The following is an 18,401-nucleotide window of genomic DNA, read 5'->3' as shown; positions in this document are numbered from 1 at the left end:
TCCCCGTGGGGAGATGGAGGCCTCTGGGGCCTTTGTCAGTGGCCTAGCCTTGACTTCTGGGGCTGGCCACGCACAGACCAGGAGAGCTCAGATAAATCTCTTCACCTGTTGGGCATCAGTTTCCCCATCTATAGAAAAAGGGTTGGACCAGAACATCCACTGAGGCCCAGACTGTGGAAGGCCCTGGAGAATTCCCTTGTTGGCATCTGCAGAGTCTGGAAAACTCTCCCAATGTAGCCACCCCTCCACCACCTGCGTGCAGGCGTGCACCCATCTGTCAGTCATGAACGGGGTCCCTATGGGCTGTATGCCATGCTGGAGCCAAAACCCAGCTCCTAACCTGGGAAGACAGACGTGCTATCAGACAATTCCGGAGCCCGGTGTGTGTGAAAGGCTGCCTCTGACTCAGCAGATTTTCCCATCAGTCTTCAGTAGGGAATCCATATGTTGTCTGGATCTTGAAGGATGTGTAGGAGTTCCTCATCCAAACAGAGGGTTTTCCGCAGGTCCCTGGGGGGCAGTGCTCTAGGGAGTCTAGGGCCTGGACCAAGGGCCCCAGCCTCCTGCCAGGCTGACATCCAAGGGAAGAGACCAGAATGGCAGCTCAAGAGCCCAAGACTGCCATCCAGCCTTAAGTGGGGCCCAGACTTAAGAGTCATCCCCTTCTTCATCTGGTCAGCTTGCAAGGTGGGGGCTGTCACCTGCAGTGTCCCTGCGAGTGGGGTGCACCTGGGGAAGATGCTTCAGCCCTTAATGGGACAAGTCCACCTAGATGCCCTCAGTAGCTGGGTTTGGGGAAACCTTGTTTCAAGATTTCTCCTCTTTGCTGGGAATCCCAGCTTCCAGCCTGTGTCCCAGTTACTCCCTTCTTGGAGTCACTGGAAGCAGCCTGGTCAAGTGGGAAGACACTGGGTTCTAGCCCTGGCTTCCTCTTGCTTGGCTGCGTGACCTTGAGTGAGACGCTTAACCTCTCTGGGCCTAGTTTTCCTGGTTCTCCAAATAAGGGGTTGCACTAGATCTGAGGCTCTAAACTGTGTTCCAGAGGAGCTGTAAGGTTCTTCAGGGGCCTGAGAAGGTAGGAAAAAGGGGGAAGTCAAGGGTAGGCTTAAGGACCTGGGGCTCTGGAACCTCTGTCCACTTTACTTGGAGTAGCTCTGGTTTCAGGAGTTAAATATATCAGCTAGCAGAATAATGTGGTGGTCCTGCATTTGGCTCAGACATCCTAGATTCAAATCCCAACTTTTACTAGTGAGAACAGCTTGCTTCATCTTTCTGCGCCTCTGTTACCTAACTTTTAAAATAAGACACACAGCAAACCTTCCTCCTTGAGTTACTGTGGGAATTACCTGAGACAATATATGTAAAGTGCTCAGAACAGATCCTGGCACATAACAAGCATTCAATAAATGCCAACCAATATCACTGACTGCAGCCACTAAATTACAAGACGCTTGTTCCTTGGAAGAAAAGCTATGACAAATCTAGACAGCATATTCAAAAGCACAGACATCATAGCTTTGTCTAGTCAAAGCTATGGTTTTTCCAGTCGTCATGGATGGATGTGAGAGTTGGACCATGAAGAAGGCTGAATGCCGAAGAACCGAAGCTTTCAAACTGTGGTGCTAGAGAAGACTTTTGAGAGTCCCTTGGACTGCAAGGAGATCAAACCAGTCAATCCTAAAGGAAACAAACCCTGAATATTCATTGGAAGGACTGATGATGAAGCTGAAGCTCCAATACTTTGGTCACCTGATGTGGAGAGCCGACTCATTGGAAAAGACCCTGATGCTGGGAAAAACTGAAGGCAGGAGGAGAAGGGGGTGACAGAGGATAAGATGGTTGGAATGGCATCACCAACTCAATGGCCATGAGTTTGAGCAAACTCTGGGAGATAGTGAAGGACAGGGAGGCCTGGCGTGCTGCAGTTCATGCAGTTGCAAAGAGTCAGATACGACTTAGTGACTGAACAACAATATCATTGAGGGGGCTTCCCTGGTGGCTCAGTGGTAAAGATTCCACCTGCCAATGCAGGAGACATGGGTTCAAGCCCTGGGTGAGGAAGATCCCCTGGAGAAGGAAATGGCAACCCACTCCAGGATTCTTATCTGGGAAATTTCCATGGACAGAGGAACCTGGTGCGCTATAGTCCTTAGGGTCTCAAAAGAGACAGACATCACGTAGCGGTTAAACAACATCGTTGAGATTCCATGTAAGAGTCCACCTGCATCAAGAGTTTGGCTACAAAAACAAAAACCACTGGATGGGATGACCTAGAAGGTTTCTTCTTGCTTCAACTTCAGAGCCACACAATACCCACTCCCCCTACCGCCCCAAGTCATCTTGCATTAGGGTTCTCCAGAGAAGCAGAGCTAATAGGATGGATAGGTAGGTAGATAAATAGATAGGTATTTATTGTCAAGGATTGGCTCACATGATTGTACCAAGTCTCTACCTTGGCAAGTCCAAAATCTGCAGGGCAGATAGTCAGGTTGGAGACCCAGGGGAGAGTTACCGTTCAAGTCTAAAAGCTGGCAGAATTCCTTCTTTCTTAGGGAGATCAGTTTCTGCCTTTCAAGCCTTCAACTGATTGGATGAGGCCCACCCACATTATGGCTAGTAATGTGCTTTACTCACAATCTACTGAAAGTTGACGACTAATATAAACCATCACACACCTCCAGGCCAGGCCACAGAAATAAGCAAGGCAGGGAAGAGCTGTGAGGTCTGGTGGGCAGCTGGGCAGATTTCTGCCAGCTGGGGAAGGAGCAGAGGCCTGCTGGGCATGCAGGCGTTTTATCGCTGGGGTCAGGTGCACACCGAGGCTATGTGCTCATTTTCCGACCCGAGGCCAGGAGGAAAAGGCCATTTAGATCCCAACAATGTTGGCTTCCTGTGTTCCCAAGAGGCAGGAAGCCACCCTAGGACAGAGTCCAGGCAGCCCAGTGAGGCAGAAGTCAGCCAAGGGCTGGGCTTGGGGTGCTCCACCCCATAGGTGACCTACAGACCCCTCCCCATCCCGAGGCTTTTGGCTCCATCTCAGGCCACCGGCCTGGCTCTGCTGTGAAGGGGCAGTGTTGACAGCCACTGGCTGAGGTGGGGCTCCTGGGTTCCATGGAGCTTTGGTTTGACAGGGTCCCTCCCCAGAGGTCCTCATCTTGCAGGGTCCCTGGCCTTCTGTGGGTGTGCTCAGGTGGGGTTGATCCTGGGATGTGTGTCCAGGGAGGTCTCGGGTATCTGAGGGATGCTAGGAGGGGGAGGTTGGAGTTCTCCTGCCCTCGTTCCCCTGGAACAGGGGTCAGAGATGCAGGGGACTTTGGAGGTAAAGCAGGCAAGTGTGGACAGCAGACCATGGTGGGGGCCCCAGGGATCTGGAGAGAGCTGCTCTGTTGCATGGCACTCCACCTGAGAGAAGAAGCCTTTGTATTTAAACACTGAGCCAGTTAATGAAGACAAGGGGATAGGCCCAATCTGCCCTGGAGGCTGCTAGTTGGCTGCCTTATTTTCTGAGCAGGAGTCTGAGGCTCAGAAAGGTGAGTGACTTGCTTTGGGTCACACAGCTGTAATAGCAGTCAGGACTAGAACCCAGGTCTCCTGACTCAGGGTTCTTCCGTATAATATCACAAAGGTGATGGAGATGCTGCTGGTACAACTAACCCTTATACAGAACATCCTCTGGGCTGGCCAGGTATATTAACTCATTTAATTCTCACAACAACTCTGTGAGGTCGATGCTATTATTACCCTCATTTTAGAAATGAGGAGATGAAGGCTCAGAGTGGTTAAGTAACTTGTCCCAGATCACAGAGTTGGTGCATAAGCTGCATCTGAGCTGAGAGTCAGTCTACATGAAGCCAGGTAGGAAAGTGGGTAGATAGAAAGCAGGACCCATGGGGGAGTAGATGAGGATCAATCAACTCCTTCAGTGCTCCTACCCTTTGCCAGACTTGCTTGTAGGTGGTGTTTTCCCTGAAGCACTTGGGAGGACTGACTATGGTCCCCACCTGGCCTCTCCCAGCAGGGGATGGAGCTACCCTCACTTGTGTGTTTTCCGTTGCTTCAGAATGTCAGTCCTGGTCCCAAGGGCTTAGGCTGTAGAGAATCCTTCCAGTTTGAAATTTACTCCACCTTTATTGAGCCTCATCTATGCCAGACCCAGTACTAGGGGAAGGGGCAGGACACAAAGCCACAGAGTTGAACAGGACCTCCCTTTCTGTCTTAAAACAGTTGAATGTGGGGGAGAACAAATAATAAAAGAATGCTTAGTCCTCCAACGTGATAAGAGCTTTGTTGTGGGTTGAAGATTCTTGGAGCACAGAGGAGAGAGGGACCATCTTTGAATGCCTTATTATCCAGGGTGAGCATTTTGAACTGGGCCTTGAAGGATGTATAGGAGTTCACCATTCCAGACATAAGCCTTGTAGACTCAAGAGTCTGTTTGTGGCATTTGGTGTGGCAGGGATGGATCTCTTTATGGGCAGTGGCTGGAGGTGGAGGCAAGATGTAGGCTTAATAAGTGTGTTGAGCTAGACAGAGGGTTCTAAGCAGCAGTGTGATATGATCAGTTTGTTCCTCAGAATGGCCTGTGACTCTGTGGATTGAAGGGAGACAAGGCTGGTGGGGAGATGTGGCCCAGGGAAGGATAATTGGTCTGAACTGGTATAGTGGTAGAAGAGGAAGGTTGAGACTCAGCAGCCTCTTTGGATGACTAACTGCTTGGTAAGGTAATGAAAGGGAAGAAGAAATTACAGAGAGGAATATACAGATACTGAGGGAGTAAGGAAGGACCCAAAGGATGGCCTTTAGTATTAGTTCTCAGCATCAGCTTTTGGCCTCTTGCTTTCTGAAGGATCCTGTGCTCTGGTATCTGTATTAGTTAGCTGTGGCTGCGTAACAAATTACCCTAAATCTTAGCAGTTTACATCAAATACAAAATTATCCTCTCACATAGATTCTGTGGGTCAGGGATTCATGAGTAGGGCCTCACCCATATAGCTGGGTGGTTTGGACTTGGGGTGTCTCATAAAGTTACTATCAAGATAGCTGGGGCTGTAGTCATCAGAGGGCCTGATGGAGTAAAGATCCACTTCCAAGGTGGTTCAGTTGTGTGCCAGTCAGCTTGGTGCTGGCTGGCAGCACGAGGCCTCAGTTTTTCCCCGCATGCCCCCCCCCCCCACACACTGGGCAGCCTGAGTGTCCTCATGACACAGTAACTGGCTTCCCCGAGAGTGAGCAATCCATGAGACAAAGGCTGATAACTTAGCCTCAGAGGTTATACTCTATCTTTTCTGTAATATACGATTGGTCTATAAACCAGTTCATCGTGTGAGGGGACTGCAGAAGGGTGTGCTTACTGGAGGTGATTCACACTGGGGCCACCTTGGAGGCTGCCTGCTGCAGTTTCCCTTTCTGTGACCCATTTGAACGCGTCATTGATCTGAGAAGTGGGAAGCCAGCTGATCAGCATATTTCAAATTACAGCAGGAGGGATGCAAGTTGGAGAGTAGGAATACTGCCCTATGGGAGAATACCGGAGACAGGTGACCAAGATTATAAAGGAGCCTTCCCTGGAGGGGACTCAGGGCAAGAGGATTTCCTTGGGGTTGGGAGCAGGTGCTTCTTCAGGCATAAAAATTCATCTGTGGGGGCTTGACCACGCTGGGGCTGCCTGGAACCTGCCACTTGAATTCCGTTTGCCAAGCTTTTGTCTTTTGAGCTGGGGGCCGGGGAGGTATTTCTTTGCTCCCCACTGTAGAGCTTTCAAGGACAAGCTCTTTGCATTCCAGCACGTAGGGAGCACTCAGCACATTGTACTGCAATTGCCCAACGATTTCCCCATCTGCCCTCCATTCAAGGGCATTTACTGAGTGTCTGCCCACTGTGTGACAGGCAGGGCTGCCCAGTATAGTCATGCAGGCCACTCAGTGCCAAGGGCGCCTGCCCAAGAGAGTCCTGGAATCAATCTCTGCCTTGTTCACCAAGTCATGCATCCAGGTACAGGGCTGGGTCCACCTGGAGAAAGTACATCTTTGTGCCATTCCCACAAAGACACTGTAGTCAGTGTCTTGGGGGCTGGTCTGCCCAGAGGGTGGGACCTTTTCTAAAAGATGTTGTTTGGCACTGTGTGCTTGGAGCACACACTGATCTAGCTGATGGGGATACAGTGTGAACAAGACAGACATGTTCCCTGCCCTCATCAGTCTAGTGTGGGGAGATGTACTATATATTGGTAAGCAGGAATTTCCCAAGATGACTTCAGATTGTGAGCTGTGCTAAGAGGATTTTTATCAGGGTGCTGCTAAGAAAGAATAATGGGAAGCCTACTGTAATTTGAATGGTCATGGAAAGACTCTTTGGAAGAGATAGCTTTCAGTGGATTCTAGAAGTAGAAGATGGATGTGGATCGGTGAACAAGGGACAGCCGGGGTGAGGGAGAGCCTTCCAGGCAGCGAGAACAGCAAGTGCAAAGGCCCTGAGGTAGGAAAGAGCTTGATGCATGCGGTGAATGTCAGGAGTATGAAGTCTGATGCTGGAAGAAGATGGAGTCCTGGCTCTCACTGTGCTCCCAGTGTCTAGACTGGGGTTGGGAGGCCTGGAGTGGACCCTTAGGGATGCCTTTAAAAAAAATTAATTTAATTAATTATTTTTGGCTGTTCTGGGTCTTCACTGCTGCACAGGCTTTTCTCTAATTGTGGTGGGCAAGGGCTATTCTTCGTCACGGGCTTCTCATTGCAGTGGCTTCGCTTATTGTGGAGCACAGGCTCTAGGGCATTTGGGCTTCAGTAGTTGCAGCTCTAAAGCACAGGAAGTAGTTGTGGCACATGGGCTTAGTTGCCTGAGGCATGTGTGATCTTCCCGGATCATGGGTTGAACCTGTGTCTCTTGTATTGGCAGGTGAATTCTTTACCACTGAGCCATCAGGATAGCCCTTGAGTTCATGCTCAGTCATGTCTGACCCTTTGTGGCAACAGGGACTGCAGTCCTCCAGGCTCCTCTGTCCATGGGATTCTCCAGGCAAGAATACTGGAGTGGGTTGTCATTTCCTTTTCCAGGGGAATCTTCACAACCCAGGGATTGAACCCGCATCTCTTGTGTCTCCTGCTTAGGCAGACAGATTCTTTACCACTGAGCCACCTGGGAAGCCTGGCGAGGGAAGCCCTATGGAATGCCTTTTTGATTGACTATGAGACGCTGTAGGGAGGGTTATGGCTCAGGAAAAGACCAAGTGTTGGGTGGGGGTGATTAAATGGATGTGTGTGTTAGTTGCTCAGTCATATCTGACTCTTGGACTGTAGACCCAGGACCCCATGGACTGTAGCCCACCAGGCTCCTCTGTGTGGAATTTCCCAGTCATGAATACCGTAGTGGATTGCCATTTCCTTCTCCAGGAGATCTTCCTGACCCAGGAATCGAACCCAGGTCTCCTGCATTGCAGGTAGACGCTTTACTATGTGAGCCACCAGGGAAGCCCGATTAAATGGGGGTGCACATAAATTCCAGGGGAGATCAGTCAGGTCAATGCAGCAAACATTTATTAAGCCTCCACTCTGTACTAGGCACCACTGTGTCACATATATGTGTGTGTGTATGTGTGTGTATTTAAGAGAGAGAGAGAGACAGAGAGGAAGACAGAGAGAGAGAGGAGGTCCCCTCCTTGAAGGAGCCAACAAGTGTAGGAAGCAAGATGGTCAGGAGAAGTACACTCTGTGGTGATGCCTTCAAAGAGGAGGGAACAGTGGGAGAGGCCTCCAGAGGGGGGCCCAGAACTTATTCTTGTTGTAGTTGTTCAGACGCTAAATCGCATCTGATTTTGCGATCCCATGGACTGTAGCACGCCAGGCTTCCCTGTCCTTCACTATCTCCCGGAGTTTGCTCAAATTCATGTCCATTGAATTATTATTCTTGAAGACTTGGCATTTGCCTAGCAGAGGAAGAGGAGAGCTCCTTGGGTCAGGAAGCACTGGCCCAGTGGGCGCCTGGCTGGCTGGAAGGGCCTTCAAAGCTCAGGCCACATGTCCTGAGGCTTTCTCAATTCCACATTCCAAGTCCAGAAAAGGAGGCACGGGGATGGGAATGGGAAGGCCGCTGGTGTCAGAGTGGGAACACTCTCTGAAGGGGGTTGCCACCTGGGGTGGTGAGGGTGGGACACTGAGAGAGAAGCGGAAAGGCTAGAAGGATGGGCATGACTTGACTTCGGTGGCCGGGGGTGGAGAAGTCCCCGAGCTGGATTGTGTGACTGGTGGGGTCAGGAAAGCTTTGCTCAGCACTGGCTGAGTCACAGGCCTGAGCTGTGGCCAGAACTGGGTTCTGGGAAACAAGGTCCGGCCAAGGTCATATCGCAGACTCCACCCAGTATCCTCCAGCTTCTGCCCCCAACCCCTACTACCGCAGATAAACCAGAAGCTTTCGTGTGGGGAGCCATGGAGGCTTTATTGACAGCTCTGGGCCTTCATGTGTGCCTCGGTCTCCCCTCTGCACTTCGCTGGGGATCTGTTTAGCTCGAGCTTGGAAAGGGGTGGGTAACTATAGATTCGGGCTTCTCTGGTGGCTCAACGGTAAAGAATCCACCTGCCAATGCAGGAGACCTGGGTTTGATCCCTGGATGGGGAAGATCCCCTGGAGAAGGAAATGGCAACCCATTCCAGTATTCTTGCCTAGGAAATCACACAGATAGAGGAGCCTGGCGGGCTGCAGTTCATGAGGTTGCAAAGAGTCGGATGCGACTTAGCGACTAAACAACAACAACAACAAAACTATAGATCCAGGAGGAAAGGCAGCTGACTGAGGCCAGGGCTGTGAGGATCTGGGGTCAGGGCGGCCCCCTGGCTCCATGGCCCACCTGCCTTTGCAGGCCTCAGTGTGTGCAGAAGCTCAGCTCAGGAGACCCCTCACCCCATCTCTGGGACCAGGTGGGAGGGGACTACCAAATCCTGGGTGGAGGGCCCTGGGGGTAGGGCGGGCAGGGCTGGGACATTCCAGGCTGAGGGAACCCCACAGGAAATTTGATTCCAACTTCTGGTAGTAGGAGGGCAGAGCAAGTCCTGTGTGTGTGTGTGTGTGCGCATGTATGTGTGAGTGTGTGTGTGTGTGTCTGTGTGTGTTTCAACTCATGTGCGTTTTCTCATAAAGTTTGTGAGTTTGTGTCCACAGTCTGTGTCAGCCTGTACTCTGAGGGTCTCCCATGAAATTGTGTGTGGCTTGCCAGTGGGTGTGTGAGGCTGGCTGTGTGTGCACGTATGCTGAGTGTACGTGTGTAAGTGGTTATTGGTGTCTGTGGGTGTCAATGTGTATGTACGTGCACAGGCCCTCTCCTGGACTGCGAATTGGGTCTATGTGTCTCTTTCTGCAGGAATGAGAGTGATGTGGTTCTGGGGTGCCGCCTGCTGCCTCGTGTGTAAGGGGAGCCGGTCCTCTTATTCCTGGCTCGGCTGGCAAGGGGCCTGGGTCCAGAGTGGGTCGGCCAGGGCCCAGCCACGGAGTGGGTCCCCTCTTCTCCCGCTGCTCCTCCCAACTTCCCGCGCCCGCCCGAGGGGCTCTAGGCGACGGGGGCCTCGGCGCCTCCTGGGCCGCGGGTCTGCAGTCCCGGGCGTTCCCGCCCCACAGGCCCCGGGGAGCCGCGGCAGCCCCCCGCCCCCTCCTCTCTCCGTCCCTCCTTCCCTCCGTCCCTCCTTCCCTCCCGAGCGCGGGTTGCGGGCGGGGGTGGGAGGAGATTTCGCCGGAGTTTCCATTTCATACCTCGCGGCTAAACTTTCTTTCTGTGTCTCGCCCTCTTGCAGTCTGCAGCTTCTCCTGTCATCGGAAATGCCAGGCCAAGGTAAGGGGGCTGCGGGCCGCCCGGTCCCGCGGGGGACTGGAGGGCCGGACGGGCTTGGGGTCCCGGGACTGGAGCGGGGGCGCCGGTGGGCCGGGGGCGGTGCCCAGATCGTCCCCTCCTTCTCTCTTTGTTTATGCAAAGCTCCTGGGCCCCGGAGCGGACTCAGGTCAAGGTGAAGGCGAGGACTGGGGGCGAGGGGCGGCGAGCGGGGGATGGGGGCGCGGTGCGCAGGCTCGGCGGCTGCTGGGGGTGGCTGGCGGAGACCGAGCTCCGGGGGCAGGGCCTTTGAAGGTATTTCCCCTTAGTTCTCCAGGGGGTGGGGGTATGGAGGGGCTGAGGGATGCTTTACAATTACCCCGTGGGCCGCCGCGGAGCTCTAGTCCGCCGGATTTGGCGGGATAGGAGTCACGGCCACAGGACCCCGAGGGCGGGAGCAGGGGATAGGTAGGCAGAGGAGGGGTGAGGTGGAAAAAGGTCAGAGCTCAGTGTCGCGACCTCTGGGCCTGGAACCTCCTGAGCGGCCACCCTACTCTCTTTATTGGCGGGGTCCCACTTTTCGTCCTTGGTTTCCTCATCAGTGTTTCCTGGCTGGTCTTGGGGGAGAGGAAAACCAGAGGCAGGAAGACCAGAGGGTTTGCTGGGTCTTGATTGGCCGAGCTGGCTGATCCCTGGGTTGGCTGTATCCTCTCAGGCCCTGGCAGAAGAGTGATGGATCACCCGTGGCAGCCTTTTGGAGTCATGGGAGTGGGGGTGACATCAGGATGGATTATGATGGATTACTCGGGAAGGAAATTGTTCTGTCAGATGCGCTCAGCTTTCTGGAGGTGGAAATGCCCTGCCTTAACTTTCATAGGCAGCCTGCCTGCGTGCCTTCCTCCATTATTGTTAATATCTTCCCTGCCCTCTAACCCCTGCCTTTGCCATTCACTCTTGATCTTTCAGGAAGGGGTTCAGGGAATGGAAGGAGAAGGAAGGATGCTTCAAAAAGGAACTTTGAGCAGTGGAAGCCAAGATGCTCTGCTTCTTATTAGCTGGGTAAACTTCTGTGAGCCTCAGTTTCATTCTTAAGGATGTGGGAATAAGAAAAGGCTATTAGGAGGATGAAATGGGATAATATGTGTGATGCCCAGCGCAGTTCCTGAGACACAACAGGTGCTCAAAACATAGCAGGTAATTGATGATTATCAGTTGGTAACTCTGAAGGCTGAGGGTTACCTTGTAGAAAGGCGACACTTGTAGACTTTGTGGACCCAGCAGATCTCTCTTAGAGGGGACCCATTTCCTCCTGAGTGACTTTGCTCAGGCCTTGCTGAAGGCTGTGTCCTCCTCATCTGGAAACTCCAGGTTGGAGGGCTCTCCCAGCACAAGTGTCAAAGGCCTGGCTTGTTCCTGCCATCTGGATGGTTTCTGCCTCTTCTGTTGTCTTCTGCTTTTCTGATTCCCTCAGCCTTTTCTTCTCCAGGTGAGGAGTGAGTTTCTGCTTCTCCTTCCATCTCCTTCCTTGTTCTCTTCATTCAGAGCAGAGTTTTTCCACTCTTAATCCCAGAACTTTCTAGTGTTCTTGCTCTTCCCCAATATGCCCCCTCCTTCCTGCACTTGTTTCTCTCAATGACAGTGGACATTTACAGTGCTGTAGGCCTTAGAAAGCACTTCAATGAATTATTGATTCTATTCTTTGAATTCTATCAGAGGATAAAACAGGCTGAAAGATCCTATGGTTTTACAAATAAGGAAACCGTGGCACCCAAAGGTTGAATAACTTTCCCAAGGTCTCCCAGTATAATCCTTCACCCACCTCTGTCCCTGGGCCCTTTTACTTCCTTCTAAACGTCCCCTCCTTGCCTATGGGCATACATTGCTTGGTCCTTAGCTGCCCCTCCCCCTTTGCCGTCCATCTCTTGCAGTGGTGGATACAGTCAGAGAGGAGAAGGGGATGAATGCACAGTGAAGGGTCTGAGTAGGCTGATGGTGGTGGCTAGGGGGTGGGCGGGAGTGTTCCGGAGAGGCTGAGAAGTGTGATAGAAGATGGCTCCTTCTTGTACAGCTGCCTCCTGTGTGGAGGCAGAGGGATGACAAAGATGACTTTTGGGGGGGGTGGTGCGCAGCCTGCTTGGCACTTCTCATATATTCTGGGAGTCAGAATATACCAGGCTGCAGCAGCCCTGCTCTGCCCAGCCAAAGAGACCAATGTGGAGGGGAGAGGTGGACTGCCAGGGCAGCAGCCGGCCGGCCGGACAGATGGGCCTTTTTGTAGGATTTTCCTCTATAGGAAATAGGACCCACTGGTGCTGTGAGCTCCACCCAGCTGGCAAGCCTCTCCTCTAAAACCACAGTTCTTACTACCGCCCTGCTGTTCCCTTTTGCTGGGAAATGGTGATGTGAGCCCCAGAACACACAGCAGAGCTCTGTACTACAGCTCTTATAACCAGATCAACTTGGAGGTCATCTCATCCATCCCCCTGCCTCTAGACAGAATTCATTAAATCAGTGTTTTTTGAGCTCTTCCCATGTGCCAGACACTGTTGTAGGTGAACAAGACCAAGAAAGCCTTTGCCCTCATGGGACTGACATTTGAACATGGGAGACAGATGATAAATAGGCAACAAAGTTATGAAGGAAATGAGCTAGAGCGGAGGTTAGAGAATGATTAGGCTGAGTGGCCGAGGGAAACTCCTCCAAGGGGGTGTTGTGTGAGGTGAGACCCAAATGATGCTACATGATGATTTGAGAGATGGAAGAGCCAGTACAAAGTTCCAGAGTTGAGCAGAGCTTGTCACACTTCAAAGAGGGCTGTGTAGAGTAGAGAGCGCTGGAGAGGAGAGCGCACTGGAGGGTTTTGAGCAGGAAAGACATAATCCGCGCTTCACTTGGAGAAGGCCATTCTCACCTTGAGCAGGCAAAAGGGCAGGAGCAGGGAAATGGGCCAAAAGGTGGCCGACGTTACCCATGTGAGAGTGGCTGGCAGTGTAGTCCCTGGTGCTTGCAGGAAAGGTGGTGAAAAGGGACCAGACCTGGGATGCATGGTGGGCCAGAGCCCAGAGCCTGGCTGGTAGAGGGGATGTTGGCTGTGAGAGACAGAATGGGATGACTCCTAGGTTTTTGGCTGGAGTCACCGGGTACACGTGGTTCCATTTACTGAGATAGATGAAGTGTATGAGAAACTTCCAGCGAAGAGGGTGCCGGGATGTCTGCTTTGCTTGGTCTCTTGTTTCACAGTTCCTTTCCCACGCACTGGGGAATTCTTGCTGACGTCGATCCTCCTCTGTCCTCTCAAATTCAGCTCAGTCTGGCCACCCCTCTAGTACGTGGCTGGCTCTGGATGCCTAAACATTCTTTTGCCCAGGCTGTTCCTGCAGCATGAACCCAGGACTCTGAGAGGTGCCCTGTTATTTATAGTCACAATACAATATAACAAGTTACCCTCAATTTTAGTAGTTTAAAGCAGCCAACACACAGTTTCTATGAGTCAGAAATTTGGGGGTGGCTTGGTGGGATTTGGTTCTAGCCTGGGGTCTCTCCTGGGGTGGCAGTCAAGATGTCAGCTGGGTCTATAGTTGTCTGAAGGCCTGATGGACTGGAGGACCTGTTCTAGGATGGTTTACTCTTGTGGCTAACAAGTTGGGGCTGGCTTTTGGCAGGAGGTCTCAGTTTTTGCCACACAGACATCTCCGTAGGACTGCTTGAGTATCCTCACAACATGGCAGTAGCTGCCTCAGAGTAGGTGAATCAAGAGCGCAAGGCGGAAGCCCTGAGTCTTTTATATCCTAGCCTTGGAAGACGAACACCGTTTCTGCAATATGCTGTTAGTTAATGGAAGTCGGTCGCATTGAGAGGAGCTTCCCTGGTGGCTCAGACGGTAAAGAATCCAACTGCAATGCAGGAGACCGTGGTTTGATTCCTGGGTCAAGAAGATCCCCTAGAAAAGGGAATGGCTAACCACTCCAGTATTCTTGCCTGGAGAATTCCATGGACAGAGGAGCCTGGTGGGCTACAGTCCTTGGGATCGCAAAGAGTTGGATACAACTGAGCAACTACCACTTTAGCCCCACTGAGTATGAGAAGGGCCTTGGAGACAAGACCCATTGAGACCATTTGGAGGCTGACTTCCACAGATATCCAAGAAGAGAGCAAAACTGATCTGGCTTTTGGAAGGTCTTAAGAGTGGTGGGAAGGGGAGGACATAGGAATCAGACCTACCTGGATTTGAACTCTACCTCTGCTGCCTTCCAGCTGTGTCAGCTGGGTTACAGAGGATTAAGTGCCCATTGGCACATAGGAAACATCTTTTCCTTTCTTGGAACCATAGGCAAAAATAGAAAAGAACCTGGATCTTCTGTGCCCCATTCTTTGCCACTTGGAACTGCTTGAGAGGAAATGCTGGTAGAGGGGCCCTAGTGCTCAGCTCAGAGTAGCTTGAGCTGTTTATTGTACTTAGACCTGTTGAGAGATATGTTGCGCCCTCAACTTCTAGAATAGTGCCTGTCTGGTAGTAGAGGTTCCAAGAAGAAATAAAGGAGTGGAATAAAGGAATGTTGAGAAACAAGAAGTTCCTATGTAGGCAGAGGCTGAGGGGGTGGTTGAGAGTAGAAAAGAAGGAGCAGAAAAACCATTTTAAAACTCCCCTTCAAAAAGCTCTCCTAGTGCTTGACACAAAGATGTTCCAAATTCCCTGGTGGCCCAGGGATTAGGACTTGGTGTCTTCACTGCCATGAGCCCGGGTTTGATATCTGATTGGGAACTAAGATCCTGCAAGCTGCGTGGTACAGCCAATAGAAGAGAGAGAGAGAGAGGAAAAAAAAGATGCCTCAAATAGTAAATCTAGTCGTTTACATTTTCTAGTTGGGGTATAACTCACATATCATCAACTGATAAATTTGTACATATTTATGAGCCAGATCAAGAGCTAGAACATTTCTAGCACCCCAGAAGCAGTCCTTATGACCCCCTCCAATCAATATCCCCCAAAGGTAATTGCTAGTCTTACTTATAACATCAGAGATTAGTTTTGCCTGTTTATGAACTTCATATAAATTGAATTATGCAGTTCGTTTAGTTTTGTGTCTGGCTTATTTCACTCAGCATTATGTCTGGGAGGCTCATTTGTGTTCTAGTGAGTTGTGGTGGTTCATTCTTTTTTTATTGCTATGTTGTATTCCAATAGGTGAATAAACCACAATTTATTTATCCATTCCACTGTGTATTGCCTTTTGGGTTATTTCCAGTTTGGAACTATAATGAACAGACCTGCTATGAACATTTAATCACCTGTATCTACACTGAACTTTGTAATACACAAAACATTTTCCCTCACCTTCTCAGTCCTAAGAGGTGGGCAGGGCTCATGGGAGGCCCATTTTATAGATCTGTTGTTGAGGCTCAGGGAGGGTCTTGGGTAAGGACACCTTGATGCCAATAGCTTTCTGGTTCTGCCCTGGGAAAAATGAGTGGGAAGCAGGTGAGAAGGGAAGTGAGTTGAGAGCGAGCCAGGGAAACAGAGACAAATAGAGAGAAGGGGCTGATTCAGGCACTGGCATTTCATTGTGGTTCCTGGAAGCCCCACTCTCTAGCTGCCCCTCCAAATCTCTGTTTTAAAAAAGCTAGTTCCATTAAAAAAGAATACTTATTTTTGGTTTTGCAGCATCTTAGTTGGGGGTCTTAGTTTCAGCCTGGGGTTAGTCCCTCTGTGGCATGTGGAATCTTAGTTCCCAGACCAGGGATCGAACAAATTCCCTGGCCCTGCCAGATACCGCAGACTCCCCGCGCCACCCCCCTGCCCCCCACCGCATAAATTTCTCCAGGGGAGCAAATTGTGAGTTTCCCTTAGTCTCCACCCTTAAGTCTCATAGGGGTCCTCATCTTTCCCCATTGTTTCTCTCAGTTGAGGATTTAAAATGAATGGCCCAGGATTTGTCTTCCACTTTTATTTGAGGACGTGCACAGTGTGTATATACACAGTAGATTTGCTTCTGTTTTGCTTTTCTCCTCACTCGCCTGCTATAGGGTTCCACAGTCTCCAGATACATTTATTCATTTATGTATTTATTTACTATTTTAAAGGAGATTTTACATTTTCGGTTGGTTTTATTTTTATTTGTCATTTTTAACATAGTTTGTCTTTTAAAAATTTCTTTTTAAATTATTAGTGTGCAATACACAGTGTTGTGTTAGTTTCTGCTGTAACAGCTATATGTATGCGTATATCGCCTCCCTCGTGAGCCTCTCTCCCATCCCCCGCACCCTTCTAGGTCAGCACAGAGCACCCAGCTGAGCTCCTTGTGCTCTACAGCAGCTTCCCACTAGCTATCTGTTTTACACATGGTAGTGTATGTATCGACATACATACTCTCCCAATTTGTCCCACCCTCCCCTTCCCGCCAGGCTGGTTGGAGATTTACAGAAAAGTTGCAAAGATAACACAGAGTTCCTGTGCAGCCCACACCCAGGTCCCCCTAATCCGGATACAGTGTTTGAGAAAACCTCTTTTTACTCCTGATTTGCCCCCTTGTTTTGAAATAGCAGTTCTAGCAGACAAGGGTGGCTCCTTCCAGCAAAATGCTGGTTGTCCATTCCGGGTCTGATAAGAGTTCAAAGAGCCAGGTAGCTGCAGAGCAGGCAAATTGCCGGGACCCACACCTCAGCCTCCAGGCAGTCCCTCCTCACCTTGCTTCCTTGACCTTCTCCTACCCTCAGACATCCTTGGTGCCTCAGTGGTAAAGAATCCACCTCCCAGTGCAGGAGACCCTGGTTTGATCCCTGGGTCGGGAAGATTCCCTGGAGAAGGAAGTGGCAACCCACTCTAGTACTCTTGCCTGGGAAATCCCACAAACAGGAGTCTGGCTGGCGGCAGCCCATGGGGTCGCAAAACTGAGCAACTCAACAACAACAACGCTAACACCCTCTTCCCAGCCCTGCCTCTTCGTTTCCCTCTACACCAGGGGCATGAAGGGAGGAGGCTGCAGCAATGACTTGGTCCCCTCCCCTGTACCAGAGGGGTTTAAATCCCATCCTTTAAGCTTGAAAGGAAAGGAAATCCCATAATTAACCCTCATCTTTCAGTCACATTATTCAGTCACATTACATAGCACCTTTCCTGCTCTCTCATAAACACACCTGCAGCCTCCCTGCACAGTTGTTGGAGACTTGCTGTGTTTTCCTGCTACCGGGATAGCAGGGTAGCAGGAGGAGGTTCATGGCTCTAAGACCCATCCGATTGCTATGAGTGCAGTGAGTGTTCAAGTTCTTTGGACTCGGAGACAGATTGTTGAGTTTAAATGTCTTCTACATTAGCAACTGGCTGTGTGACCCTGTCAAGGGTTTTAACCTCTCTGAGCTCCTCTTACAGATGAGTCTCCTCATCTGTAACATGATTATAATAGTACCTGTCTTGTAGGGCTCTGTGATACCCCAACTAAAATGTCAAGCTCAAAATAAGTGATCAAAATGTTGCTAATATTTATTTTGTATTCTCTTGTTGTCTTCTAACTCTGTTGTTGTTTTGTTGCTAAATCGTGTCTGACTCTTTGCGACCCCATGGACTGTAGGCAGCTCCCCTTCCCAGGCTCCTCTGTCCATGAGATTTCCCAGGGAAGAATACTGGAGTGGGTTGCCATTTCCTTCTCCAGGGGATATTCCTGGCCCTGGGATCAAACCCCATCTCCTGCATTAGCAGGTGAATTCTTTACCATTGTGCCACCTGGGAAGCAGAGAGTGAATTCCCTGGTGGTCCAGTGATTAGGACTCTGGGCTTCCACTGCAGAGGAAGAAAAAAAAGGTGGGGAGAATTTGAGGGACCAACCAAGGTTGCTGAGGGCAAGACTAGATGCTGACATATGTTTGGCTTTTCTTCTCCCTCTCTCCACTGTCAAGGAAGAATGAGGAAACAGATGTCAGTGAATATAATTTGTCTTTTGCTTGCTTGCTTGCCTCAGGGCACTGAGACCTGTAGTCATGGTTCCAGATCTTGTCTGTACTTTAGAATCACTGGGGTGCTTTAAAGATAGTGCTACCTGGGTCCTCTTTCCCGGGGAATCTGATTTAATTGGTTTGGGGCATGATCTGGGCATTGGGATTTTTGAAAGTAGCCACCAGAGTTGGGAGTGTAAAATGGTGCAACCATTCTGGAAAGCCGTTGACCATTCCCTAAAATGTTAAACATGCATTTGCCTTATAACCCAGCAATTCCACTCCAAGATATTTACCCAAGAGAAATGAAAACACGTCCCTTGCACATAAATTCTTAGCAGCTTTATTCATAATAGTCGCAGACTGGAAAAACTCAATTAGTCAACAACAACCGAATGGACAAATTGTGACATAAAGTTCCCGTGGAATACTACTCGGTAATAAAAACAAATGAACTCTTGTTATGCACAGCATCGCGGATGAATCTCAAAAACACTGGGCTTAATGAAAGAAGCCAGACACAAATGGAACAAACGTTTCCGTTTTTATGAAATTCTTGACATGGCAAAACTCTCATGACAAAAAGCAGATTAGTATTTTTCTGGATCTGGGGGGTGGTGGGAAGACTGTTTCCAAAAGGGTGTGAGGGAACTTTTTTTTGGACGGTATACAGATGTCCTTTACCTTG

The 18,401-nt window shown here is 50.3% G+C and overlaps 1 protein-coding gene across 3 annotated transcripts in view; it reads left to right on the top strand.

Annotated features, from left to right (window-relative positions):
- Window positions 1-18,401, top strand: part of TNS1 (tensin 1) — a 213,457-nt gene that overhangs the window by 24,142 nt on the left and 170,914 nt on the right. For all 3 annotated transcript variants that reach the window (XM_081583929.1, XM_081583931.1, XM_081583932.1), the window contains exon 3: window positions 9,774-9,811. In XM_081583929.1, the coding sequence (XP_081440055.1) occupies window positions 9,774-9,811 (38 nt within the window). The remainder of the gene's footprint in view (window positions 1-9,773; window positions 9,812-18,401) is intronic.

The sequence above is a fragment of the Giraffa tippelskirchi genome, chromosome 3 (assembly GCF_054371585.1).
Source record: "Giraffa tippelskirchi isolate mGirTip1 chromosome 3, T2T-mGirTip1v1.2.pri, whole genome shotgun sequence".
NCBI classification, from domain to species: Eukaryota; Metazoa; Chordata; class Mammalia; order Artiodactyla; family Giraffidae; genus Giraffa; species Giraffa tippelskirchi.
The sequence above is the reverse complement of the archived record's forward strand: the minus strand, read 5'-3'. Positions and strand labels throughout refer to the sequence as shown.